The sequence below is a fragment of the Scyliorhinus torazame genome, chromosome 9 (assembly GCF_047496885.1).
Source record: "Scyliorhinus torazame isolate Kashiwa2021f chromosome 9, sScyTor2.1, whole genome shotgun sequence".
In the NCBI taxonomy this organism is placed as follows: domain Eukaryota; kingdom Metazoa; phylum Chordata; class Chondrichthyes; order Carcharhiniformes; family Scyliorhinidae; genus Scyliorhinus; species Scyliorhinus torazame.
In genome coordinates, this window is record NC_092715.1 from 254,343,326 (window position 1) to 254,355,628 (window position 12,303).

General features: G+C 48.0%; 1 protein-coding gene across 2 annotated transcripts in view; it reads left to right on the forward strand.

Moving 5' to 3' along the window:
• LOC140429820 (phospholipid-transporting ATPase ABCA1-like) overlaps positions 1–12,303 on the forward strand; it is a 168,837-nt gene that overhangs the window by 45,477 nt on the left and 111,057 nt on the right. For both annotated transcript variants that reach the window (XM_072517273.1, XM_072517274.1), the window contains exons 4-5: positions 8,470–8,611; positions 9,665–9,783. In XM_072517273.1, the coding sequence (XP_072373374.1) occupies positions 8,470–8,611; positions 9,665–9,783 (261 nt within the window). The remainder of the gene's footprint in view (positions 1–8,469; positions 8,612–9,664; positions 9,784–12,303) is intronic.

Consider the following 12,303-nt stretch of genomic DNA (forward strand, 5'->3'; position numbering starts at 1 on the left):
GGCCAGACAGCAGGGAGTTTGATGATACAACATTTTATTGTGGGCCAGAGTTTTGAACCACTCAATCACGTCACTTAGCTAAGATTGGGGAACTGAGAGTTTTCTTTCTGGCTATTTTGTGGCACTGTACCACCATGGTACCATGGAGCCATCTTGATCTGATTTGATTATTTTAAAATCTTGAGCTGCTTTGTAGCTAAGACTCATACTGGAATCATCGACTCTTAATGCACAGACTATTGTCTGGATTTTCCACTGGATCACACGTGACTGAAATAGTGTCCAGTTCTGGGTCACAGTGTTTGTCTGCGTACCCCAATGACCTATCCAATATTAAGAATTTATTGTGTGGGGGAATCCAGGAGGACGCTGTAGCAAGAATAAAATAGGACTTGAGTGCAGATGCAATACACGCGAGATCACAACGGCCGCCCATCGTTCATCCTGCCTGAGAGTGGGTTCCCTTCACTCCCATTGTCAGGGTCTTTCCTGATGGTTCCCTGATCGCCCCTTTCTTTATTTTTGCTGTAGCCATTTTGGACATGTACCTTTAAGTCAAGCAGCAGATACAATGAGGAATTCAAGAAGTTGCAACAAAGTACACTGTTCTAGCTTTGAGCAACAGAACTCAGACTTAGTGGCACCCGGGAGATGGGGCGGGACTTGGTTTGACTGGTTGGATGGTGGCCAATGAATTGGCCAAAAGGCTGTTTTGTGCCCAGTAACAGGTGATGATTGGGTCCTGCTGGAATGGAATGATTTTGAGAGACCCAAGAGCTCAGTTTGAGTCCAGAACGCTGAGAGACACGGACTCTCTCTCGCTCTCTCTCTCTCTCTCTCCAGAAAGGCTTTGAGTTCCTGTATTTCTGAATGCAGCTAGAGTGAAAACCGTTACAGATTGGAAAGGAGAAATCTCAACCTGAAACCTGGTTTGACGGACAGTGTGCTACAAACAACCATCTGAAAGAAAGACTTTTACCCCTCTCTTCTCTCTTACCCTCTGTGTTTGTTTGTCTGGTGTATGTGTGTGTGTAGAGATTGGGGGCAATTTGAAGTGGGGGAGGGAGGGATTAGGAATTAGATAGTAGTTAACCAGTTGCATTTGCTGCATATTTCATTTTAGTTATCGGTGTAAATAAAAATAAATTGTGTTTAAATTTACAACCCTGGTGACTGTAATTATTGGGCAGAAAAGGGCCAAAGACTTTGGGTATTATTCTAAGAATTATTTGTTAATTCAGTTGTGTTGTGACTCTAGGTCAAGTGGGGCTGGAACCGCCCATGCACTAGCCCAGGGTATCATAACATAATAAATGTGAATATTGGGTCTGTCATGCAACAGGCAGTAATACAATTCTTCCTGTATTGCACACCAGCCAAATCTGTTTACTGTGGAGCTCCTTTTCTATAATTCATGGGTACATTACGATTTTTGGGTGGCCACGCATATGCATTATTTATGTATTTTCAGGCTACGGCAACCCATGCAAGCTAGCAAGAGCATTGGTTCCCGTCTAAGACCAATTTAACTTCTAGGCCAGAATTTTACGGCCCTTCGCGCTGCCGGGATCTTCCAGTCCTAGCGGGGGTGCACGCCTGGCATGGGTTTCCTGGCATTCTGAGGGAACCTCAGAGTTTCCTTCATTGCAGTCCTTCGAAAAAAGATTTGGCTTGCCGGAAAGCCTGGCACAGGGTGGCAGGAATATACGGTCACTGGGTGAAGCTGGTAACGCGGTATCCGTGTTGCAGGAACCATATGGAATTTGCAAAGGTCTTGCATCAAATAACAGCAGCTTAACAATTGTGTTCGCTAGCCAGTATTTCTGCCTGGTATTTCTTTACATTCGGGGTAGATACGGTCTGCAATACAATGATGCTGCTCTTGTACCTTGGTCTCAGCACTTTGCCTTCAATAGAACATGTGGTACGAGACGGGTCCTGGTCTGAACTTTATTGAAGCAAACTGATACCATCCAGATTACAGAAGCAATAACAGGTAGCTGACCTCAGTTCTAAGTATCAGTTTTCAGATATTGGTTGTGGTGTGGGGAGGGGGGAGGGCAACGTTTTATTTCCAATCGTACACGTTCTTTGAGGGTAAAACTGAATTTAAAAAGCTGTACGATGTTTAACAACGTGGTCAAAGTTATTGAACTGATGAAATAAAATGAAAATCGCTTATTGTCACAAGTAGGCTTCAAATGAAGTTACTGTGAAAAGCCCCTAGTCGCCACATTCCGGCACCTGTTCGGGGAGGCTGGTACGGGAATTGAACCGTGCTGCTGGCCTGCCTTGGTCTGCTTTCAAAGCCTCCTTCCCATGACACATGTTGTGACATTAAAGGTTAACATCCAGAGCTGCTTTTCGTTCATGTGAAAGGGATTGTGTCACCGAGAATTTCTCTCTTCATACCAAAGTCTATCGGGCCTTGACAAATTTGCTGGCAAGGGGCCAAGTGGTGACAGTATTCGGGTTCTCTCAGCACTGCTGTTCTTGGAATATAAACTGAGTAAATTTCAATCAGACCCTTCACTGTGAAGATGGCCCAAATCATAAATATGGCCATTTTAACTGTATTGGGAGCCATATCGGCCTTGCACAACGTTGGGCCAAGCTGAACGTGGCATGAGTTCAAAGGCTTATCTGGATGACCACTAAGAGGTGCACCAATTTGTCACCTTGTTTTCCTTCAATGAACACCAGTCCTTCACTGGAACTATTTATTAAGCATCAGATTTATCTGTCGCTGCCGCTTCCTCTGCAGCTCTACTTGACCAGCCAACTATTTCTGTGCACCTTGAACTAACAAGTGATAAAATAGCTTACCCCCGCTGCCACAGGTTTCACTGAATTAGACAATTGATACGTAATCCAAAAGTGAAGGAGTAATGACCATCAATGGGATACCCAGATGGTTGGTGCGGAATTTAGCAGGGACCCAGATCATTCGAACATAGAATTAGGAGAGGAGTAGGCCACTCGGCCCCTCGAGCTTCTCCGCCATTCAATAAAATCATGGCTGACCCGATTGTAAACTCAATCCCCCCCATTCACAAACCTTATTGAGTTCTTTGAGAAGGTGACCAAACAGGTGGATGAGAGTAAAGCAGTTGATGTGGTGTATATGGATTTCAGTAAAGCGTTTGATAAGGTTCCCCACGGTAGGCTACTGCAGAAAATACAGAGGCATGGGATTCAGGGTGAGTTAGCAGTTTGGATCAGAAATTGGCTAGCTGGAAGAAGACAAAGGGTGGTGGTTGATGGGAAATGTTCAGACTGGAGTCCAGTTACTAGTGGTGTACCACAAGGATCTGTTTTGGGGCCACTGCTGTTTGTCATTTTTATAAATGACTTGGAGGAGGGCATAGCAGGATGGGTGAGTAAATTTGCAGATGACACTAAAGTCGGTGGAGTTGTGGACAGTGAGGAAGGATGTTACAAGTTACAGAGGGACATAGATAAGCTGCAGCGCTGGGCTGAGAGGTGGCAAATGGAGTTTAATGCAGAAAAGTGTGAGGTGATTCATTTTGGAAGGAATAACAGGAAGACAGAATACTGGGCTAATGGTAAGATTCTTGGCAGTGTGGATGAGCAGAGAGATCTCGGTGTCCATGTACATAGATCCCTGAAGGTTTCCACCCAGGTTGAGAGGGTTGTTAAGAAGGCATACGGTGTGTTAGCTTTTATTGGTAGAGGAATTGAGTTCCGGAGCCATGATGTCATGTTGCAGCTGTACAAAACTCTGGTCCGGCCGCATTTGGAGTATTGCGTGCAATTCTTGTCGCCGCATTATAGGAAGGATGTGGAAGCATTGGAAAGGGTGCAGAGGAGATTTACCAGAATGTTGCCTGGTATGGAGGGAAGATCTTATGAGGAAAGGCTGAGGGACTTGAGGCTGTTTTCGTTAGAGAGAAGAAGGTTAAGAGGTGACTTAATTGAGGCATACAAGATGATCAGTGGATTGGATAGGGTGGACAGTGAGAGCCTTCTTCCTCGGATGGTGATGCCTCGCACGAGGGGACATAGCTTTAAGTTGAGGGGAGATAGATATAAGACAGATGTCAGAGGTAGGTTCTTTACTCAGAGAGTAGTAAGGGCATGGAATGCCCTGCCTGCAACAGTAGTGGATTCGCCAACACTAAGGGCATTCAAATGGTCATTGGATAGACATATGGACGATAAGGGAATAGTGTAGATGGGCTTTAGAGTGGTTTCACAGGTCGGTGCAACATTGAGGGCCAAAGGGCCTGTACTGCGCTGTAATGTTCTATGTTCTATATTCCTGCCTACCCCATATAACCCCCCTGTTAATAAAGAATCTATCTAGCACTGCCTTAAAAATATTCAAAGACTCTGCTTCCTTTGAGGAAGATAGTCCAAGAGACTCCACCCTCTGAGAGAAAGAAATTCTCCTCATCTTCGTCTTAACTGAGAGACCCCTTATTTTTAAATAGTGGGCCCTAGTTCTAGATTCTCTGACAAGAGGAAACATCCACTCCACATCCACCCTGTCAATACCCCTCATGACCTTAAAGGTATCAATCAGTTCACCTCTTACATATCTGAACTCTAGTGGATGCAAACCTAGCCTCTCCAACCTTTCCTCAGGAGACAACCCACCCAGTCCTGGAATTAGTCCAGTAACCCTTCACTGAACTGCTTCTAACACATTTACAACTTAACCTTAGATAAGGAAACCAGTACAGTACACAATACTCCAGTTGTGAGCTCACTAATCCCCTGTACAATGGAAGCAGAACCTCCCTACTTTTCATAGAATCATAGAATTTGCAATGCAGCAGGAGGCCATTCAGCCCATCGAGTCTGCGCTGGCCCTTGGAAAGAGCACCCCACTTAAGTCCACACCTCCACCCTATCCCCGTAACCCAGTATCCCCACCTGACCTTTTTTTTGGGACACTAAGGGCAATTTAGCATGGCCAATCCACCTAACCTGCACGTCTTTGGACTTTGGGAGGAAACCGGAGCACCCGGAGGAAACCCACGCACACAGGGGGAGGATGTGCAGACTCCGCAGACAGTGACCCGAGACAGTGAACTTCGGACCCTGGAGCTGTGAAGCAACAGTGCCAACCACTGTGCTATCGTATTGCCATAATCAGTTCCCCTTACAATAAAAGGCAACATCACCAGCCTTTTGTGATTCATGCACTAGGACACTCAGATCCCTCTGCACCTCACAGCTCTGCAATCTCCCGCCATTTAGATAATACGCTTCTTTTTATTTATTACTCCTGCCAAAAGACAATTTCACATTTGGATTCACATTTACCCACATTACACTCCATTTGCCAGATTTCTGCCCACAGAAGACAGTCTTTCTCAGCCGTTGTGGATGTGCCGCCATGCAACAAATCACGAATATGGTTTGCAGGGGGCTAACACGTCCCTCGCAAGCAGACCTTTCTTTAAGACGCCCTTTAAGTCAATCTTTTTAAAAATAAATTTAGAGTACCCAATTAATTTTTCCAATTAAGGGGCAATTTAGCGTGTTCAATCCACCTCCCCTGCACATTTTTGTGTTGTGTGGGCGAAATCCATGCAAACACGGGGCGAATGTGCAAACTCCACACGGACAGTGACCCAGAGCCGGGATCGAACTTGGGACCTCGGCGCCGTGAGGCTGCAGTGCTAACCCACGTGCTGCCCTCCTTTAAGGCAATCTTAAAGAGGATGCGCACTTTAGCAAAGAGACGGGCCCAAGCAAAGAACATTAGAGGAAGCATTGGGCCCAGATATACCACAATACTTAGTATGGTCTGTTTTTAATCCACCCCCACCCTTTACAATCAATCTCTCTCCGCTATGGGCCTTGTAACGAAGCGAGTGGCTGAGGAATCAACCATTTCTTTTTTTCTCTCTCTTTTCGTTCCCGTGATGTTTTTTTCAAAATGTAAATACATTTGATTTGTTTGTTTGTTTTGGATTTCCTCTCCTTCCCTCTGTCCCACTTATAGTTTGCTGTTTTAGTTTTAATTGCCTGCCCCAACCACTTCCATCATCCCAGTGTGTATCCGCTATATATCCTGTATGGTTTGAGGAGGTCGGTTTCGTACTAATTGGGGAGAGAGTTTTGATTGAAACTGCGTAATAATTACTTGCATAGAAATTACAGTGTGGAAACCTGGTGTTCTGGTCCGGCAGTCTGCATTGATATTCATCCTCCATGTGGACAGTCGTCCCAAATCCTGTACCCATTCTGTACTCGTACCTCTTTCGAGATTTAGTTATCTTCCACTATCTGTCTCATTGCCCTGGGTTGGACTCGTGGTGAAAAATATAAATAACCAACTCTCAGTGAGATGAGGTAATTCAAAAGGATTGGCAAAAAGGAACGGAGGCGCGATGAGGAGATAGAAACATAAAGTGCTGGATCCGTAGAAAGAGAAACAGAGGACGGGATTTTCCAGCCCTTGCCACTGCCGGCATCTTCCAGTCCCCCCCTGTCCCCCCCTCCCCCCTCTTCCCCCCCTACCCCCACTCTCCCCCCCTCCCCCACTCTCCCCCCTCCTCCCTCTCCTCTCCCCTCTCCCCCCCTCCTCTCCCCTCTCCCCCCCTCCTCTCCCCTCTCCCCCCCTCCTCTCCCCTCTCCCCCCTCTCCCCCCCTCCCCCCTCTCCCCTCTCCCCTCCCCCCTTTCCCCCCTCTCCCCCCTCTCCCTCCCCTTCCCCCTCTCTCCCTCCCCCTCCCCCCTTCCCCCCTCACCCTCCCCCCTTCCCCCTCACCCTCCCCCCCTTTCCCCCTCACCCTCCCCCCTCACCCTCACCCCCTTCCCCCTCACCCTCCCCCCTTCCCCCTCACCCTCCCCCTTCCCCCCTCCCCCTCTCCCCCTCCTCCCCTCCCCCCTCTCCCCCTCCTCCCCTCTCCCCCTCTCCCCCTCCTCCCCTCTCCCCCTCCTCCCCTCCCCCCTCCATCACCCCCTCCCCCCCCTCCATCACCCCCTCCATCACCCCCTCCATCCCCCCCTCCCCCCTCCATCACCCCCTCCCCCCCTCCATCACCCCCTCCCCCCCTCCATCACCCCCTCCCCCCCTCCATCACCCCCTACCCCCCTCCATCACCCCCTCCCCCCCTCCATCACCCCCTCCCCCCCTCCATCACCCCCTCCCCCCTTCCCCCCTCACCCTCCCCCCCTTCCCCCTCACCCTCCCCCCCTTTCCCCCTCACCCTCCCCCCTCACCCTCACCCCCTTCCCCCTCACCCTCCCCCCTTCCCCCTCACCCTCCCCCCTTCCCCCTCACCCTCCCCCCTTCCCCCTCACCCTCCCCCCTTCCCCCCTCCCCCTCTCCCCCTCCTCCCCTCCTCCCCTCCCCCCCTCTCCCCCTCCTCCCCTCTCCCCCTCCTCCCCTCCCCCCTCCATCACCCCCTCCCCCCCCTCCATCACCCCCTCCATCCCCCCTCCCCCCTCCATCACCCCCTCCCCCCCTCCATCACCCCCTCCCCCCCTCCATCACCCCCTCCCCCCCTCCATCACCCCCTCCCCCCCTCCATCACCCCCTACCCCCCCTCCATCACCCCCTCCCCCCCTCCATCACCCCCTCCCCCCCTCCATCACCCCCTCCCCCCTCCATCACCCCCTCCCCCCCTCCATCACCCCCTCCCCCCCTCCATCACCCCCTCCCCCCCTCCCCCCTCCATCACCCACAGTGTTTTTGTCTTTATTTCAACAAGATGGGAAGAATATCCTACATCGTGCTCCCCAGCCCATTGGCTGAAAAGGCGCCGCATGAAGATTTGGTGTTAACTTTCAAAAGGAACTTGAGATAAATGCTTGCAGGCAAACAATCTGCAGGGCAATGGGGAATGCACCTCGTCGGAGGGCACTTTTACAAGCACGGTGGGGGCGAATGGCTTTCTTCTGGGCTGTCCCATTCAGTGATCCAAATTGACTTTCTGACTACCTGCAGAAGTAGCAGGAATGATGGGAGTGTTGGAATGATGTTGGCAGCGTCAGTCAGTCATGGTGAGGAGGCTAGTCATGTCCAAAAGATGGTGGTCAGGCAAGTGGGATGAATGGGTATCCACTGCTTTTAAATGATCCAGGAAATAGGGTCCAGGAACTGCCGCACGAAAAAAGATCCAAGGTTAAGCTATTTTGCTTTCTGCCAACCTCGTCACCACATGATAAAACAGTAATGGAGTTCTTGACTTAATTGTAACAATAGGTCCCCATCAATTAGTACACAACTGACTCAGGCATGAGGTAAGGAAAACCTCCAGTGCCTTGGGAATCAGAGGTCAGATGTTACCTGCTCTTCTCAAGCTAGCCACATGATCCTGGATGGTCGCTGGCAGTGCCTCGACTTAGGATGGAGTGCAGGCTGAGGGATACATCCCGTTAATGAGCAGAAATAATGGATTTAGATGAATTTACACTCGTGTGAATTCTGCACTGTGTAAGCATGTTACATTACGGCACAGCAATTTATACTCTCTTCCCTCTTTCTTCAGGCCACTTTCCAAACAAGGCCATGCCTTCTGCCGGGACTCTGCCATGGATACAAGGCATTATTTGTAACGCAAACAACCCGTGTTTCCGCTACCCAACGCCTGGTGAATCTCCTGGAGTCATTGGAAACTTTAACAAATCAATGTGAGTTGAAGACTGCATCAGTCCATTGGTGCGCGAATGGTTGATGCCGTTAGTGCACCACCAAAACGTTCTGAACATTTAATGCATTAAAAGTAACATTGGTGCCTGAACTCAATAGGTATTCTGAAAGCATCAATTGGGTATGCTAACAAGACAACTGACCCTCGTAACATTCTACCCTTGCCACAAAATGGTTGGTGTGGACAGTCAGGTGGGAGTGGGCAGGCCACGTTTAAAAAACAAAACTCTTTTAAGCATTGGAAACAAAAGGGGGGGCTAATATATTAGGAGGGGAGGCCTTTGCTTATCAGGGGCAGACCTCCTTAGTACTTACCGACCCTCCCCCCCGCCTTTGTTTCTTCACATCTGCTCCATAACACAACACTCTTACCCCCTACCTAAACTGGCAAAAATCCTCCCTGCCCAAGATGCTGAACTTATCTGTTTCTGGGATCCATGGGCCTTCTTCCAGTCCCAGCAGAGCCCACTAACGCAGTCCTGAGGGTGGGGCATCCTCCCCAGTCAGGGGTGGAAGTCCCTTATGCCCATATGGTCCCATTTTATCCCATCCGCAGCGTGTTATGGCTACGAGGTGCATTGGCGCGGAGTGGGTTGGCTCCGCACTGACTTTGCTTCTGCAGGGGAGTGGTGCCTGCCTCCTCTCCGCGCCCCCGCCCCCCCCCCCCCCCCCCCCTCCTCCTCCTCACCCTGACACCCAATAATATTCTGTGCTCGGGTTTGAATTTGGGCAAAAATGACTATTTTGTGTGTCAAATCTACCCTCGCCCAAAGACCAGGTTAGAATTTTGAGTTTGGATCAATCAAATCACATCAGTGCGTGCTCAGATAAAATGTAGAAATATCTGAACGAATGAGACAATTCAAAATTGGGCATGCAGAGAACTGTTTGTCGGAAATCCTGCCTTGACTTAGCTATGGCCTGCCAGTGCTTTCACTCGAAACATTGTTTTAGCTCCACTGTGAAAGGCAAGTTCAACTCAACCAAACACATTACCCAAAGCTTTCTTACTCGGTCTTTGCCACTCTTTGCAGCATCTCCCGCCTGATTTATGATGCCAAGAAGATTCTTCTCTACAGCCAAAAAGATGGCAACATGGGAGCGTTTCACCGACTGTTTGAAGCTCTGAAAACGTTCAGCAACTCTACTTCAGGTATTTGATCTCAATAATTATTCCTCCCTATTTGAATTAACCAGCCTGTTACTCTGTTAACTATTTGCTCGTATTTATCAACAGCAACTATGGCATGTATTCCCACAACAATTTTGACGTACTGGCAACAAAGTCCCAAGATGATAATGCACCGGAAGTTCTGAGAAACACAAGTTTCAGTGAGGAGCTGAAGGAAATTAGTATTAGTAGAGAAATGGTTTTAGGGAAATTAATGGGATTGAAGGCAGATAAATCTCCAGGGTCTGATAATGTTCATCCCAGAATACTTAAGGAAGTGTCCCGAGAAATAGTAGATTCATTGGTGGTCATTTTCCAAAATTGTTTGGACTCTGGAATGGTTCCTACAGATTGGAGGGTAGCTAATATAACCCCGCTATTCAAAAACGGTGGTAGAGAGAAAATCGGGAACTATAGACCAGTGAGCCTAACGTCGGAAGTAGGGAAGTTGCTGGAGACCATTATCAAGGATTTCATAGTACAGCATTTGGAAAGCTGTGGTATAATCAAACATAGTCAGCATGGATTTATGAAAGTGAAATCATGCTTGACAAATCTATTGGAATTCTTTAAATTGTAATTAGTAGAGTTGACCAGGAAGAACCGGTGAATGTGGTCTATTTAGACTTTCAGAAGGCTTTTGACAAGGTCTCATCTGGTAGGTTACTATTTAAAGTGCATGGGATTACGGGTAGTGTCTTGAGATTGGATAGAAAGCTGGTTAGCAGACAGGAATCAAAAAGTTGGAATAAATGGGTCTTTTTCCGATTGGCAGGCAGTGACTAATGGGGTACCGCAGGGATCTGTGCGAGGAACCCTATTATTCACATTATGCATTAATGATTTGGGCGAGGCAACAAAATGTATTATCTCCAAATTTGTTAATGATACAAAGTTGGATGGGAGGGTGAGCTGTGAGGAGGATGCAGAGATGCTTCTGTGGGATTTGGACAGGCTGAGTGAGTGCATATGCATGGCAGATGCAGTGTAATGTGGATAGATGTGAGATTATCCACTTTGGTAGCAAAAATAGGAAGACAGATTATTATTTGAATGGGTGTAAATTGAAAGAGGCGAGACCTTGGTGTCCTCGTGCATCAGTCGCTGAAATTAAGCTCATAGGCACAGCAAGCAGTAAAGAAGGTAAATGGAATGTTGGCGAGAGGATTTAAGTATAAGAATAGGGATGTTTTACTGCAATTATATAGGAAATTAGTGAGGCCACACCTGGAATGTTGCGTGTGTGCAATGTTGGTGTCCTTATCTGAGGAAGGATGTTCTTGCTATGGAGGGAATGCAGCGAAGGTTTACCAGGCTGATTCCTGAGATGGCGGGACTGTCATAGAGGGAGAGACTAAGTCAGTTAGGATTATATTCATTGGAGTTTAGAAGAGCGAGGGGGGATCTCATAGAAACTTACAAAATTCTAACAGGGTTAGATTCAGAAAGAATGTTCCCGATGGTGGGAGAGTCCAGAACTAGGGGGTCATAGTTTGAGGATAAGGGGTAAACCTTTTAGGACTGAGGTGAGGAGAAAATTCTTCACCCAGCGAGCTGGTGAATCTGTGGAATTCACTCCCACAGAATGTAGTTGAGGCCAAAACATTGTGTAATTTCAAGAAGGAATTAGGTTGATCTCTTGGGGCTAAAGGAATCAAGGGATATGGGGAGGCGGGATCAGGGTATTGAACTTGATGATCAGCCATGATCATAATGAATGATAGAGCAGGTTCGAAGGGCCGAATGGCCTCCTCCTGCTTCTATTTTCCATGTAACTTGGTGATCGACAAATAAAGGGATGTGGGGACAGGCAACAAAATGCTTAGTTAAAGTGGTAGGTTTCCAGGGGCAAGACCTAGGGGAAGAGAGCTAAATAAAGGTGGAGGTTTGGGGAGAGAATTGCAGAGTTTAGGTAGATGAACGCAACGATGATACGATGGAGGTTGGATGATTTCAGAGCCTTTGGAGGGCTTTAGGGCCTTCAGCAAGTGTTTGCCTGTTTTTGCTTTTTAAGTTTATATTTTCTCTCCCCTCCTTGCATCTATCAACTAGTTAGCCTCCAGCTTTGAGAACAGAGCCATAACATCCTCCCTATATCTGCTTTTCGTGTTATTTATTCTGTAATCTTTCGTAGGTGGGTCCGTAATGTGAGTAGATCTGTCCTCTGACTTATTTTCACTATCTCTTCCTGGTGAATGACCTGGAGTTTAATTGGTAGCTCTCTTGATGCGCATGATAGAGGTCAAGAGCCCTCCGATCAGGAAATCATCATTTCAAAACTTACATTCGATTCTGTGGCAAGCATAACTATCTGGTATCACTGGTTAAGCCTTGCTCATTCTCCCCGACTTTAAATAAAAGTCAACTAGGGGACTGGAAACACAGTCCCAGATGCCAGTCGCTGCTTCTCAAGAGACCAGGGCCGACCAACAGCATTAAGTTGGGGGTGGGTGGCCAACTTTTAAAACCATTGAATCATACAATGGCTAAATCACCGAAGGA